The sequence below is a fragment of the Peromyscus eremicus genome, chromosome 14, assembly GCF_949786415.1.
Source record: "Peromyscus eremicus chromosome 14, PerEre_H2_v1, whole genome shotgun sequence".
In the NCBI taxonomy this organism is placed as follows: domain Eukaryota; kingdom Metazoa; phylum Chordata; class Mammalia; order Rodentia; family Cricetidae; genus Peromyscus; species Peromyscus eremicus.
This window is the reverse complement of record NC_081430.1, coordinates 66,105,897-66,122,714: the sequence shown is the minus strand read 5'-3', so window position 1 is coordinate 66,122,714 and position 16,818 is coordinate 66,105,897. Positions and strand designations below refer to the sequence as shown.

General features: G+C 40.4%; 1 protein-coding gene across 1 annotated transcript in view; it reads left to right on the top strand.

The window, feature by feature from the left end:
* Positions 1 to 972: 972 nt before the first annotated feature.
* The window catches only part of Itgb8 (integrin subunit beta 8), an 85,818-nt gene continuing 69,972 nt past the window's right edge, over positions 973 to 16,818 (top strand). Inside the window, exon 1 of the mRNA XM_059279466.1 lies at positions 973 to 1,160. Within this exon, the coding sequence (XP_059135449.1) occupies positions 1,034 to 1,160 (127 nt within the window). The 5' untranslated portion in view covers positions 973 to 1,033. The remainder of the gene's footprint in view (positions 1,161 to 16,818) is intronic.

The following is a 16,818-nucleotide window of genomic DNA, read 5'->3' as shown; positions in this document are numbered from 1 at the left end:
CGGCTGCTGCTGCTGCCCTGGGCCGCTGCGGCGCTTGCTGGCTACCAGAGCAAGGAGCACTGTAGCGTGGGGCGGTTTCCTAGCAACTCTCAGCTCCGAGCACACCTAGCCACCCCAAGGCTGGAAGCCCCCCTCTGGGGGGGACCCACAGAACTAGAGCACCCCATCCTTGCCTCGCCTCCCTCTCATTCTCTCCCGGTACAGCCCAGGGAGCATCAGCTGCCAGGGTTCTGGGTGGCCAGACGCCTGAGCCGACCGAGTCCTAAAGGACAAGGGTATGCAACTCCCTCCCGGCAAGGAGTGTGGAACCTCCCCTTCCAGCCCGTTAATCAGCGATGATGCCTTGCTGGGTGCCTAAGGGCACAGACTCGGGCTCCTAGGGTGCTCGTGGAGCCGTTTGCCCAGCTGCTGGCACTCGAGCCTCATCTCCCGCCAATCGGGACGCTGACGCCCTTGGCTTGCTGAGACTAAGTGGAGTTGGCCTCCCTGCCCACCTGTGGAAGAAGCTCGCACGGACAGATGCGCCAGCGACTCCCCTCCCACCCCCTTGGCCTTCTAGCCGTCCCCTCCCACTAAAGCAGCATCACCCTGTGAATTACATTAGGGTGGTTTTCCCCCCAGCCTCGGGCTTTGTTTGGGTTTGATTGTGTTTGGCTCTTCGCTAAGCTGATTTATGCAGCAGAGCCCCATCCGCTGGAGAGAAACAAAAGCTCTTTTCTTTGTCCCGAGCGGACTGTGCAGCCTTCACTCGCCTCGCCGCCGCGGGCCATCGGCTGTCCGAGGAGGTGCTTTTGGTTGAGACCGCGGGGCCGGCTGAGCGGAGCTGGGAGGGCCGCTGGGGCCCTGAGATGCAGAGAGTTGCTCAGGCCCGCGTACCTGTATCGCCTACTCGGAGCCCCTGGGTGGGTCAGACCGGCCTGCGGAAAAGATCCTAGGGATTCTCGGACCGCGGGCCCCAAGGTGCGCCCCCAAGTCGCGAGCGCGTGTCAGGAAAGCGGCCAGGCAGCGGGCGCGGGGCGGGCTGCTTTGCATTATGTGCGACTCGGCCCTGGCTTTTCTGACTGCTGCACTGCTCTGCCTGCACAACTGCCAGCGAGGTCCTGCCTTGGTTCTCCAGGCGGCCTGGCTGTTTTCACTTGTTCTTGGACTGGGCCAAAGCGGTAAGTTATTTTGCTTTGTTTTCTTCCCTTTTCCCAAAGTCTTGGGCTGGCATTGAGAGCTTCTGGCCTGGGCATCCCTGACAGGTAAGTGCCAGATGTCAGTCCTGGTCAGTTCTGAGACATAAGGAGGGTGGGTGTGTGGCAAAGTCCTCCATAGAAAAGCCAGGTGTCAAGCATTTCTGTCCTGTAGTGACAGCAATAGTCCATGGTGCTGGGAAAGTAGTTCTTGAGTTGAAGTTTGGGAAAGAGACTGTTTATTTACAGAAGCCAATTTGGGGGTTCCAGTATTTCCGGAGGATATCGCTGTAGAGACTGTGTTCCCCATCTTTTCATCGGGGGCAAGGGGCACAATTCACTAACGACATTTGGATCAAGGCTGTGGCTAAGATGATTAATAGTGAGATGGAGTCTTCCATTTTTGGTCTATGAAAGAACAACATACAAGTTTCTTCTACTATAACATTCAGCCTGAATGAATTAAATACCCTTGAGAAGTATCCATTCATGCTTTAAGCCACTGGAGGGGGTGAGGTGGGGGAGAACACTGTTGTTGATAAACTTTTGTGGCTAATTGATCCCTCCCTAAGTTCAGTCTCTGATACTGAGAGGTCATCTCTCTATAAACCTTACTGTCCTTGTCTGTAAAACAGATAAAGATAACTGCCTTTCCTAAGTCACAAAGGATAGTTCTAGTCAAATAGTGCATGAGGAGGAGTTTGGGACTTCAGCATGATAGCATTGTATTCTTAGTGACCCATGAAACAAAATAAGCAATAATAACAATTAGCAGTCTAAAGATCAAATTTACCATAGAGGTCAAATATTTATTTTTGCAAATGGAGTCACCATTGCCATACTTTAATTGTTTTTTTCACTTTTCTCTTCGGGTCACTAATCCCTTAAATTTTATTAGAGACTACTATATCCTCTGAACCTGAGAGGAGTTTTAATTAATAGCCACACTTCTGTTGTAAAACTAAATTTTACTCCTGCACTTTGTTTGAATTGATGTTCTGGCTTTCTGCCTGAAGTTAACTGAAGCTAAAGCTTATATGTAGAAGTTTATAATGTAAAAATTCAGGTAACTTCTTATTAATTGTTGCATATACAGTCAGCTGACATTTGTTTTGGGTATGAGATTTGCCTAGTTATCTGAAACAGGACAAATTAGAGTCCATTTTTATCTTGTGGTTATTTTGAGACTTACTTATTTCAAAATAAGTGAAACTTAATGCAAAGGAAAGAATCACACTCATTATCAAGTGTCTTTTGAATGGAACATGCATTTGCCACATCAGAGTTTCCACTGAGCATAATTCCATCCTATGCCAGTAAGTAGTAAAGTGTTCTTTTACTACTAAGAAAGTTAGTGAACATTCACACTAGTAAAACAACCAAAATGTATGCCAACAGAATATATTTTGTTCTGAAGAAAGTCTCACCTTTAACATTAGCTAATAATAGAGATTTTAAAGTTCATTGTGCTTGCAAAGATAAATCAGTTTCCTGTATAATAGCAAGATATTTCTATCCAATGACTATTATTGATTTGAAGCAAGTATTATGAATGGGCTGCCTTGCACCTGCTGACCTGAACATCAAATGCTTATCTGAAATCAAAACAAGGCATCCTTTCCCCAGCCTCTGTCAATATACAAAAGCTTCTGATATATACTGACTTGCATGGTAGTTAAAAACATGAAAAAAATTTAAATTACAGCCAGTACCACTCAGCAAATTAGAGATCAGTATAAACAGCTGTACTTTGTGATATAGCTACAAGTCTTAAATTACAGGTCTCTACTGTGCAAATTGAATGCTTAAAGCAGAAGAGGAATTTAGGTATCAGTTACAAAAGAAATCGTTTCCCCATGCCCAGTAGTTTACACCAAGAAAATGTTGAGGGCAATAAAGCCATACTAAGAGAAGACTGTAAGCTACACAAGAAACACATGACTTTGACTTTAATTTTTAAAGTACAATTTATACAAACGCATTGGAATTTAATAATGGAGCAGAAAGAGCTGAGGGTGGCTGAATAAAGTAGATGGAGCATGCTATGAATAAGATGCAAAGATTTCTTGTGTAGGAAACATTACTTCAGTTTCTTTTAATTTTCTCTCACAGAAACTAATGGGGATTGGGACTATTAAAGTCATCAATACCAACACTAAAAAACTGGTTATTAATGATTTTCCATTAAATGCAAAAATTAGTTAATATTTGAATAGTTATCATAGCAATACTTTATTTCTACATTTGCTAATTTTAAAAGATTAAAAATTTCTGTTACCCAATTGCATAGCAATAGAAAAATGACACATTACAAAACTCACAATTTCTTTACAACAAGTGGTAACTGTTATTGCAATGAGATTTAATCTTCTGTTTATTGAGCTATCAGGTTCTTATTCTTTTCCATTACAATCAACCAACAGAATGAGCATTGCTTTGTGACAGCAGTATGACTTTCCCTCAAAGAGATTTAATCATATCAAGTAGTCTATGAATATCCCCTTCTCTAGGTTTTATTGGGGGTGTGTGTGTGCACATGCACTCATATATGCACAGATGCACAGCCTTGTTTTTGCACGTGTGGGGGTGCACATATGTGTGGGTAGGAATGCATGTGGGTGCACATGCATGTGGAAGCCGGATATTGATGTCAGAACCATCCTAAATAGCTTTCACCTTATTCATTGAAGCAGAGTCTCTCAGTCAAACCAGGAATTCAGATATGGCTAGTCTTGCTAGACAGCTTGTCTCTGGGGATTCTTTCTCCATCTTCCAAGACTGGAATTACAAGCAAGTCAATATGCCAACTGGACATTTGTATGTGGGCTTCTGGGGACCTAAACACCTGCCATGCAAGCACATTAACCATTGAATGATCTCATTAGCTCCTAAAATTCTTCAGCTAATTTGGAACAAAAAGCTATTTAAGGGAACCAAAGCTTCATTTGGATAAAGTCCAGTCTTCTATGTCACTTCCATAAAATGTGTCTATATTAATTCTATCTTTAGGCAACAGAGACACTTTGGGGTCTATTTTAAAGTCATCTATGATTGCCTTACATGTGAAAACAAGTAGCTGATATGATTTCAAAAATGTCTCTTCTATTGAAAGAGTTGCCATGCTTGTTTTCTCCAATGCTTTATCTAACCATATTGAGCCCTTGTGGGAAGGCTTTATTCATCATCTTATGGTTCTGCTCAGCTAAGATCTGATAGCTTCCCAATTGTCAAATCTGATATCCAATCCTTAGTTATCACCCTGCTAGACCTATCATCAATTAAGAAGTTGACAGTGTCCACCCACAAGTTAGCTTCTTAGACCTATGATCTGGTTTAACCTCTTTCTCCATCTCTGATTTTGATTCTTGTTCATCCATGAACTTCAATAGCAGCAGTAGCTCCAGAATTCTGTCCTCATTTCTCTCATCAATACAGAGACCCCAAGTGAAATAATTCAGCTTTGGGTTTTTATATTGTGTTTCTATGACACCACCCAGATGTCTATTTCCAGTCTTGCCCTCTTTTTGGCTTTCCAGAGGAGACAGCAAACTGCCTATTCAACATCCCTATTGTGTGTCTAAAGACAAAAATTGATCCCTATATATTTAAAACCAAATGTCTAATTTTCTCCCCTAAACTTGCCCCTTTCACATTCTGTCAATTCAGTAAGTGGTGAGCCAGACTCTTAGTAGTTCAAACTAACACTTCGTAGCATCCTTGATTGTCTATTTCTGTCACATTGCACAATCCACCACACCTCTATTGTAAAGATGCACATCAGCTCTTGTCACTCCTCCACTTGGAACTCTACATAGTTGTCATCTGTCTTGAATTAAAGGCCAAGTTTTAGTTTTAGACTCTATAAGAGCTGTAACACTGGCCCTTTATCTGTTCCTCTCTGATTTGGTTCTAGAAACATTGATCCTCGCTGTCTGTGGAGGCACAAGGCATGGTCCTACTCCCTTGCTCTATGCCCTGTCACGGAAATGCTCCTGCCTGAGCTGTATTACTTCTTTCTCACCCTGTTTCTTCTCAGTGTCTACCAAACATCACCTTATCAGAGAGGATGTCTCTGTGTTTCCTTTGGACCCTGAATTCTGCATGTTTTACTTTCATAGTCCTTAGTACCTTGTGTTATATTATACATGTTTGTTGTCCTTCTCTCCTTCCAGTCCCACAACTAGAATACTGCTAATGACAGGAAGCATTTCCTTCTTTTTCTGAAAAACACCATATATATATAATATATATATATTATATATGTATAGGTATATATATATATATATATATATATATATATATATACCTATACACACTTGGAGAAGAGTCAAAGTAGAAAAATAGGAATATGCTTCTTCTAGATTGAGTCTCCAGTGAGTCCTTGTTTATTTCAAGGCAGGATTGACTCACTTTCTCTTCCTATAACAAATAGATGTACTTCAAAGTCAAGTTCTAATGCATTTAATAGAAAACAGAGATCTTCTTCTAGAGAAAAAGTTCTTTCAACATTTGTAAAAATGGGAAGAAAAGATGTCCTAGGTTATACAGTTTCCTGATTGGGGGAGAGGTGCTCCAATTTAAAAAAAAAAAACAAAAAACAAAAACAAAAACAAAACTGAATCACTCGCATAGCCTGACTTTTCGTTTAGGAGAACTATAAAATCCATAGGCTATGTTCAGGTAATAGAGCTATGTGGAGAATCTTAAAAGGAAAACTGACCAGGGAGCAGAATTTCTTAGAATACATTTGCCAGCTGATCATTTTTAGATGTATGTTTAAATTTGAAAGATATAGTATTATTTAATTGTGAATATATATGCCTGCCAAGCTAATTATGTTTTCATTATAAACTGAAAAACAAATTAGTTGGCATCAAAATAAGCCAAGAACAGTCAACAGATATAGTTCATGAAAGAAAGGGAAACTTTCAAATAGGATTAGGATAGGCAATCAAGATAGGTATGACAGTTTCCACTCCAACTGGATATTTCATGAGAGTTAAGAAATATGATGTAAAACACTATATTGACTTCCCAATTTTTTACATACTGCTATTTTTAAATAAAGCTTTCTTGCAGAAAACACAGCATGTGAGATAATCTGGTCTTTGTTCTTTACATTTACAGACTTTTGGACTTCTACTGGTTAAATCTGGTATAGATAGGTATAAATAGTCTGGTGTTAAATTCCTCACTTTGCTCACAGACAATCTCCCTTGGGTCCTTTTATGGACTACTGAAATGGAAGGTTCTGTTTTGATCTAAGCTTTTAAAACTTTAACAAATAAGTTCAACCCCTCTATAGACATCAGCCAGTTTCCTTGCAACTCAATAAACTATTTACCTTTGGTGAATCTTTGTTTGGGCTTTCCAAGAAGAGATGTGCACATCATCTTCCCTGATGGTGCCTGTTCTATGGTATCTGCAGTCACTGCAGAGCTTATCTTGTTCCTGCCGTGATAACTTTATTATAACTGATATAAAACTCTTATGATATACTTGAATGTTACCTTGCCACACTGACATGAGGATATCTTTGTGCATCCATTGAATAACCAAGCAGCTTCTCCCCAATGTTCCTATATCTGCTCAATCCTTCTTAAAACTCTAGCTTCTGCTGCTGTGCAAGTTGATGCCTCTTAAACACTGTCAGCAGAAGACTGTGAGGTCCTGTGAAGGTTCTCCAATTTTATAATACATTCTCTGAATTACATACTAGCTGTATCATAAAATAAGCCATAGGAAAGAGCAACATTTTATAATAACGTATTTGGCTATATAAAGCTGAAGTGTTGAATTTAAAGGCTACCCAATTAAAATCTTTAAGAATGATATCTTAAAGATGCCATTTGTCACCTGGCATTGGTGACACATGCCTTTAATCCCAGCACACAGGAGGCAGAAGCAGGTAGATCTCTGTGAATTCAAGACCTGCCTGGTATACAGAGAGAGTTCCAGGACACTCAGGCTACACAGAGAAATCCTGTCTCGAAAAATAAACAAACAAAAAGGATATGTTTGTCATTTGAGCTCCCATTCTCTGTCACACCTTTTTCTAAATGATTCAATGCATTTATTAAATCTTCGTAACACACTGTGAGAAAAGTGAATTTATAATCCCTACTTTTGAAAGGAGAATGGACATAGAAAGAGATGAATAATGTTTATATTTTATAACACATAGCCAGTGTGAGGAGAGCCAGGATTTGAATTCCTTTATATGGCTTCACAATTTCTTAAGGAAATTTCTGGGTGTTATACAATTATGTCTGTCATACATGCCCCACCTGGTGAGCCCTTGGGCACCTTGATAGTGTGAGTAATGTAGGACTCTGCTGCCTGTGCACAACAATCATAGAGAGAGGACTTTGATTTTAGGATCATGGTATCTTCAAAACATGCATCCTGAGGAAGCTCCCAGTTAACCCCAGGCCACTTCATGTACACCTCACTATGGAAAGGTTCCTTGTGTATGAGTGATGAAGGAAGAGAAAACAAGTGGCTTAGTGGGGACCACCCTGTTGTAAAGTCCTTCCTTGGGGTCCCTTAGCTTTCTAGTGTGTCATTAATGTGTAAGAGTTGCTACTAGAGGGAAGAAAGACAAGAAGGAAAAGAATATGAGCATCCCAGGTCAATAAAAAGTACTTACAGGGACAAATCTATGATGTTGTCAGACTACTGACCAACTCAGACCTGATCATGCATCTTACTGCTTATAACCAGTGTGTTACAATGTGGCTGAAGTTATATATTACTTCGTATATTCATATCTTTTTTTTTACCCCATGCACATTCACTAACTTGGACACTCCATTGGCTGTTAATGATTTTCAGCAATTCTTCATGTCTGCAAGATGGGTCACTAGAGCCTGGCATTTCAGTGTATGCTAAGCTCAAGGCACATGCTGCTCTGTTCTCTTTACACAGGTTCAATGCTGAGAGAAGCAGGCCTCTGTTTTAAGCATTGGGAACACAGAGCAGAACAAAAGCCTGCTTCAGGAGATTTGCCTTCCAAGTATGTATGTGTATCTGAGAGAGAGAGAGAGAGAGAGAGAGAGAGAGAGAGAGAGAGAGAGAGAGGGGGGGGGGGTTTGAAAAGCAGATTGCTATCTCATACACATACATACACACACATACATATACACACACATACACACACACACACACACACACACACACACACACACACACACACCCTTTTCTTATTCTGTAACATTAAGTTTATTTGATTTTTTTTAAAGATTCACTTAATACATTCTGCAGTTTAGCATCTTGGGGAAAATGTGAAAGGGAATATAGGTTAGGATTTTCAAGTTGGTAACTATAGTAGGGTTTTTTTTTTTGGAAAAAAAAACATTTTTGCATGAATGAGAGAGCAACATAAGAGGTTGATACCAGATAAGATAAAAATAAAATGAAGATTGATACTGAATAAAATGATTAAATTTCAATGGGGATTCTTAACATATTTCTCAACATGGAGATTTTTGTCCATCATGATCTCTTTAAAGTAGCCTTGCCTTTCTCAGTAGGTAGAGAAAGCCTGGCTGGGCCCTCACTACAAGGGCTCCTGAAGCAATCTCATTTTTTATGACCTTTGTATACATTCTACTCAGAATCTACCGTGGCTTTCCATTACCTTCAGGATCTTCAGCTGGGTGGCATACAGATCCCCTCCAGAAGACCAAAAGTCCAATGCCCTCTGCTTTGTTTATGCCCTACCGCCACTCCCACCCATGACCTCCTGGACAGGATACATTAAGCCTGCTGATTCTGTAACCAGAGCTGGGCACACAGTAGGTCCAATAAATAATTTGAAATAAGTCACACTGAATAATATAAGAATTCTGAGCAGTTTTGAAGGCAGCCAAACCCCACTCAGTTATGACCCTTACATGAACTACAGAAAGAGTTTCTTCTAAAAGCTAAGACTCTGTATTCTTGAATCTTAACTACTTAAGTTTGTTCTTCCTTAATAACTTCTGTCATGCTTTGAATGGTTGGTAAGATGAGGATGAAAAGATGAGTAAAAAAGTAATAAATGCACAAAGTATTCTCATCCACTTGACCATTATGCAGGCTTTATTAAGCCTTTAGAGTCATGACAGTCATGACAAGCACTACACTGAGCTTTAGAGGTAAGGGTAAGAATAGTTGAGATTTTTGGAGGATTTCTACAGGCCAGGAGGCCTCTTAGGCATGTGATGTGAAAATTTACTATCTCCTTAATGTTACAGCTCTCTGAGCTGGAGGAAGTTACCGGATAACTTCTGAAAGTTCTCTTAGTTAATAAGTAACGGAAACAGAATTTAGAGCTGGTTTTTACTCAGCACTCTGGATTACCATCATAGACTGCCATCTACAGGGGAGTGTAGTTCCTCCCTGACCTTGTGACACCTAGTTCTAGCCTCTTCTGGTTATTCCCCAAGCAGGCATAAATAGTCCATGGAAGGTGTCCTTTCTGTCAGTCACTTCTAGATTATTTCTAAAATTCTTGACCTAATAGCCACAAGCTGTTTTCTGGGCCTTCTTTCTGTGGGTAACTGCTCCTGTGCCAAGTTCAAGACAAACATGCTCAAATGTGGCTGATGGAAACAAGACAGAGTTTAGACACACAGGCTGCAGTTTCCATGCAAGTATATGGCTGCCTCTTTGCATTGCAGAATGATTCTAGGGCTGGGAGGGAAAAAGATGGATCCTGGACTGAAGGTTTAAGGAGTTCATACACTGTCAAGTTCCTAACCAGAAGACAAAACTCTGTTAACTTTGTATCACTTTGATAAAACACCTTGGAGAAATAAACTGTGGGGAGTAAAGATCCAATTTGCCTTAAGGCTCCAGAGGTTTCAGATGGGATTTGGCTATATTCAATCTCTTTAAACAGCTGAGGCAGGCTAACACAGCAGTGGAAACCTGCAGCAGAGGAGAGTGTTCACCTCATGATAGCCATGATGCAGGATGAGACAGGGAAAGAGAAGACGATGCTGGGGTGGGGGTAGAGGAGGGCAGGAGCATGCTCTTGAACAAGGACAGGAACAAGATCTGCCTTTCTTCAAGGACAAGTGACCTACTTCCTTCAAATAGGCTCTGCCTCCTAATGGTCCATTCAGATATGAATACTTCAATGGATTAGCCCATTGATAAGATTAGAACCCTCATGATCCAATTATTACTCAGACTCTCACCTCTGAACTGTTGCATTAAGGACCAAGCCTTTAGCATGTGAGTCTTAAAGGGATATTTAATATCCAAACCACAATGAACTTCTTTGACTTAATTATTTCTTATTCTAGTTTGCAAGTATTAAATACTTGGCCTTGTTCTGCCTATTGCTGTTTGTACTCTGGCCTTGGCCTTGAAAAGTTAGAGCAGACTTGGCTAATAGTTTAAATATTATTGGAGAGCAGAACAGACAAGAATAGTACCAGAGTAAAGTGCAGAAGGACTCCTTCACATCAAAGGGCTTTTATATTGCCCTATTTTCAGTAAACTTCAAGATGTGAACTAAGTTTTATCCTCTTGCAAATAGTATGCCTGTGAGAGTCAGTGCCATGCATATTCTTAAATTAGTTTTACTTTTTATTTCCTGTTATTAATTTAAAACATCTCAAGAAAGATCTTTTTATTCACATGAATAAGCTAAATTATCCAGCTGCATATAGTTAATATCCATAAGAGAATAAACATGTAGTAAATGCCATACTACTTTCATAGAGTAAAGGGACTATTTTTCACTTCAAAAATCAGCATTGATGTCACCTTATTTTAGCATTCACAGTCAGTAAACCAGCAGAATTTATAGCCAAACGAAACTGTAGTGAAAGTAAAAATGGCATCCAGGGGAATTTTATACATTAGTTAAAATGATCCCACCTTTCAACAAGAGCAAGAATCAGTTCTTGCTAGAAACCTATGATACTAAACAGACACATTCAAATTATCTCAGAGTTATTTTTAAAGGCCCCCAATTAACTTAGGAAGTAAAATGAAAATCATTGACAGAAAATTACAAAATAAATTAAAATGGCCTTATGTATATTCTTTAATTTTCATTAAATTTAAAGAAGTTTTGCCATTATTTATTGTGGGTATGTGTATGTGTGTGGTCATCCATTCCATGGTATGAGTTTGGAGGTCAGAGGACCACTTGAGCAAGTTCATTCTCGCCTTCCATCGTATGGGTTCCAAGTATTGAACTCAGGTTGTCAGACTTTCCTGCTCCATGGTATATTTTCAAGATAACTTTAAATGATGTTTTATTATGAATGGCATTTTTTGAAGTACTTAAAGTTCACACTTTAGAACAGGATATAAGCTTTTAAGAAGTAGCCTTTCATTCTGACCTTAGTAATGAGCCACTTATCATTCCTGTAAGTAGTTAAGAAATGTTAGCTCTTTTTACAAGGAATTTAATTGTTGTTTTGTTTTGCCTGGAGAATATTGAATTTGTCAAAGAGTCTGTTGTCATTCTAAGTATTGGTGCAGTTTGATTGGCCTAGAGTGTTGCCAAATACATCCGATGCCCAATAATGAAATATGAAGCAGAAGTAGCTAGGGAGGGCTGGGTTAAGCCAAAGGCCCTGGATGGGTGTAAGCCTGGAAGTGTGGGGAGAAAGGATAATACAGACAGAGGGATGGGACATTAGACACAGGTCAACCTGTTGAAGTGTGCCAAACATGTCCTGCTAGGTATAGAAGATGTACACTGGAATATTTTCATGTTTTGAATAGCTTTGTTTGGATATTTTGGATTTATACTGGTATTTCAAGATATGCTGATGCAAAATGAAGCCACCTGATCTGTGTTTCCTTGCCTTGAATTGAATGACAAGGATCTTTCCAGAAAGGAGCATTTTGCCTGACCTCAGAGAGAACTGTATATTCAGTGTCACTCTTCAGCAACTCTGGCAGGTATTGTGTACTGGGGAGAAGGGGAGCTTCTTGCAGAATGAGTGATCACCTTTATCCTACAAGGGGGCTTTTGAATATTTAGAGATCTAAAAAGGAAAGTAACTAAAATACAAACTCTAGTTTCCTTAAAAGAAGGTTGACAGAATGTACCTTGTGGTGTGCCAGACTGGGGGTGTCTTTCCTAAGTCCTGCTAGAGAGAAGCTGAGAAGCCAGGCTGGCTTTGCCTAGTCATGTAAGGTATTCATTGACTGCTGGAGAACAAAGAACACAAGAAAGTAATAGGATGGGCAGGGATTGCTGTAGAACTGGCTGTTCTAGTTAGAAACAAAGAAGTCATTGTAGCAAGCTTTATTGTTGGCAGAGAAAAAAAGATGGAACCAGTCTCCCTTAGTACAAGGCACACCTCCCAAGGTATTTCTCTGCTGTCTTTTTGTACATTTGGTTTGAATTTTTGTAACAAATTAAAACAAGAAGATTATAATTTGCAAAAGACAACTCTGTACAAATGATGAACACTTAGAGAAAACTTTATCTGGAAGGTTAACCCTGAAAACAACAAAGCAGCCGAACACACATTCGAGATAGAAGTCAGTTCCAGGAATCCTAAGTTTGGTTTTTAAAAGTCACTTTACTGGTGTGTTAGTGCTGATCTTTAATCCCAGCACTCAGGAGGCAGAGGCAGAAATATTTCTATGAATTCAAGGCCAGTTAGGTCTACATAGCAAGCTGCAGGAGCTGAGGCTACACAGTGAGACCCTGTCTCATAAAAGGCTAGAAAACCAAACCAACCAAATAACAAAAAAAGGTCCTTTTCAATGATCATTTCAATTCCAGTCAGCTCTAGTGACAGTCCAGAGGTAAAGTCTAAAATATATGGTCACAATACCAGACCCCCGAGTTCGTGATTAAAGAAAAAATATAAGGATTAAATATTATTATCATCATTAATTAATGGGGTGCTGTACATATGATGCTTTGTAAAGAATTAAGACCATACAGGGTTTAGTGCCATCTTATGGGGCTGCAAAAATGTAGGAGAATAGGAAGGGGCTCCTGAGGGTTGTACATGCTTGGCTGAAGCCAGGGTAGGGCATTTGGAGGATGAGTTCCAGCATTTCCTGGCTAAGTCCCCAACATGGCAATATACAAGTCCAAGACTGATCTTGTATTCTTGGAGGTCAACACAACACCAATTCCAGAGTCCACTGCTCTTTGAGACTGAATTACCTGTGACAGACTTGGTGAGACAGAGGGTGATGTATGAATATTATGGAAAAAGCAAACATCAGGGCTTCGGAGAGAAATTCTGCCTCCCAGAGATGTTTGGCTTTGAATAACAAATAGGCAAGTGCTGCTTCTGAGTGGACTCCTGAGCAGGGAGGATATGTCTGGTCAGAACTATCACTGGACTTTACATTCTTCCTTACAGATAGACATCTTAACTATTGTCTAGAGGCCACAAACTGTTTTCTTTCCACATTACAAAATTATAACTCTTTAGGCTTAACTTTTGTGCAGAACACAGACATCTTTGATCCTGTGTGGTTACTAGGTATTTCTGTGTTATGTTAAGGGACACTTAGCAACAAATTGCAGCAGATCATATAAAGCTGCTATAATCTCAGAGAGCCTATAAATCATTAGTCTGTGAGAATCTTTATTAAAGACATTTATTGGCAAGCAAGGAATGAAATGTCCTGAAAAATCACAGGAAATACAAAAGTATTTCAATTTTTAGAGGCCTTCTCCTAGTCAAATGTCACCCTATACATGGCTGTCCTAGAAAGAGTCCGGGTCACAATAATTTCTCTTTCAATAGTGCATAGTCACTTTTGTAGAGCTTTGATGATGCCGGTAAGTCATCCAGAATGGTGCAAATTAGTTGGTCATAGAAATCCAGGTTCCTGAATATTGCCTCCTGAACCAGTGACTTTCACAGATGGTGGGGTATCAGCACTGGGAGAATGGCAGGAAATTCTAGACTCCACGAGATTTTACCAGCCACATGCAAATTCATGTCCTATGAGGCCTTTACCCATTTCCTCTCTGAACTGTTTTTATATCAAAGTAAAATGTCATAAAGTTCAGGATGCCTCTGATTGTCCATGAGGCAAGGATTAAATGACTATAGGCATTTTCAATCTGAGTGTGGGGATATAGAATCCTATAAACTCCACTTGTGTGTCATTTACTTGGTAATATAGCAGAGTGTTCCAGACCAAAAAAGTAAATAAAAACAGTTATATCTGCATGGACCTATGAGTTCTGAGTAGGTAGGGAGACAATCTACAGTCTTATCATAGTGAGCAAGTAGCTGCTATATTGCCCACTCAAATATGATTTTGAATCCTGGAGCCTTTAGCAGAAGCATTAGGTTTGAACCCTGAAAGAGGCCAGCAGGTGTTCAAAACAGAAAAGACCTGAGGTTTGAGAGGAATCTCAGCAATCAGAGATTAAATGTGAGGTTCTAGATATGGGGTCATTTCATGTCTCTGAACAGGCTGCTGCTGTTGTGTCCTCTGGCATCAGTCCTGGCCCAGCCTTAGCAATAGGGTGTGATTTTTCACAGGCAGCATGTAGCTGGGAACCAGACAGTATAGAGGTGCAATCTTGCAGTAAAAAAAGGCCCAGGAACTTCCTCAAGGAAGAGTGCTTTGTCCCTCTTTGTCTCCATTTGAGGTGACAGGTCCCTGTTATCTGATGCCACTGCACCCTGTCTGGTCCTTTTTGTGACATGCTTGTAAAGGTTCTGTTTTATGTCAGGTTTGGCTGTGATGCCATAAACTTCGCACAGCAAGTACTATAGCCTTAAAAACCCTGTGCAGTAGCAGGTATTACTAGAAAATTCATAGATGAAAAAATGCCATCAAAATCATTACTGCTCCAAAATCCTGAAGTGGACTCTTCTCCCTCTAATCCCCAATGATTTGATATTCTTCTTTGAACTAAATCCTTAACCACTTCCTTCATTCTAAGCAAACAGCTTTTACTAATACTAGCAGAGTTCTCATGAGATGAATAGTTTGATTCCATGTGCTACATATAAAAGGTATTTTAATCAAATTCCATGGTCATTCATATCCTGACTCCATTTTAAACTATTTAAGATGTATGTGTATGCTTTCCTCTGTTGACAATGGCCTTATTTAAATGTTCTTTGTTAAGATAAGAAAGCCTTAAAGTTATCATTTTATCAGAATCACAAAACTCACAATTACAGCTGAGTCATAAAACGTCACTTACCCAGGAGGTGTATGGGACCTTGGTCTGGCTGCTACAGACATTGCTTGCAGACAGGGTAACTGTTCCTGGGAATTTGAGTGAACACATAAGGCAGTGGTATGAAGCTGCAGAAGAGTTCTTTCGCTCTTGGTGCCTCGAAGCTTTAGATAGGATACAGGGCAAATGTGTTCTGATGGAAGACAGAGCCTCAGTGTCTTTATAAATATTAGAGCTTCGGTTTTGTTTTTCCTCCCCTAAACTGAGTGTTAGGGTGTGCAGCTCTGATTAATGGAAGATTTCAAGGATGTTCATTTCTCAGTACACATGGGCACAGTATGTCCCAGACTATCATGAAATGAGTCATCAGAAAGTGCCATCCATCCAAATTGTGCATTCTGTACACCAAGAGCATGATCTGCTTGCACTGTGTTTAAACTGTGAAATGTGTGTGTAGAATGGGAAGCATAGGGTTAACTAAGCAAATGAGTAGACTTATGATATCAAAGAGCCCAAATTCAGGGATGGCTTCTGGAGGAAAAATATTAGTGTATGTGTACTGGAAGTAGTGCAGAGCCTAACAGATAAGCACAGTGTCCAGGCTAAGCACCTCCAAGATGGGTGTGCTGAGCTCCTGAGTGGATTGAGAAAAGGGGACACAGATGGGGAAAAGCTACACGAATGACACAGAAATAAACACAAGTCAGAGAAGTGGGGGAGGGTGAGAGAGAATACACACAGGGCATTTTGATCAATGAAGAGAAGATGCCCATTCATCCACTCACTCCACAAATATGTACTGTTTGGAGAGTGCCTGGTCTTTCTCTAAACCCTGAGGAGATGGCAGAGAACAGAATAAACAAAAATATCTTTCCCATCAGAGATTACATTCATATGGCAAGAGAACAATAATAGACAAAAGAAGGAAATGGAGGGATGGAGCAATGGCTTAGTGGGAAAAGTGTTCCTGAATTCTATTCCCCAGCACTAGTATAAAAGCCAAGCATTGTGACACCCAACTATAGGCACAGTGGTGGAAGTACAAAGACAGGTAGATCCTGGGGAAAGTCTTGTCAACCACTTGCTGAAATAGTAAGGTCTAGGTTGTGAAAGACTATCTCAAAACCAAGGTGGAGAGTGACAGAGTAAGACACCAAGCATCAATCTCTTACCTGCACACAGGAACATATGTACAGAAAAACACATATACCTCTCTCTCTCTCTCTCTCTCTCTCTCTCTCTCTCTCTCTCTCTCTCTCACACACACACACACACACACACACACGCACATGCACACGCACACACGCACGCACGCACGCACGCGCGCACACACACACACACACACACACACACACACACACACACACCCCTGCCCTTTTCCTCATGAGTTTATAATTTGGTGCAAGGCTCCAATGATTCACCTACCTTGAGTTGTGAAGAAATGAAGGAAGAAAGGACAGGCACACAGACACAGAAAAGCTGGGATCCGATGAGCTGATCTATCTGGTGGAA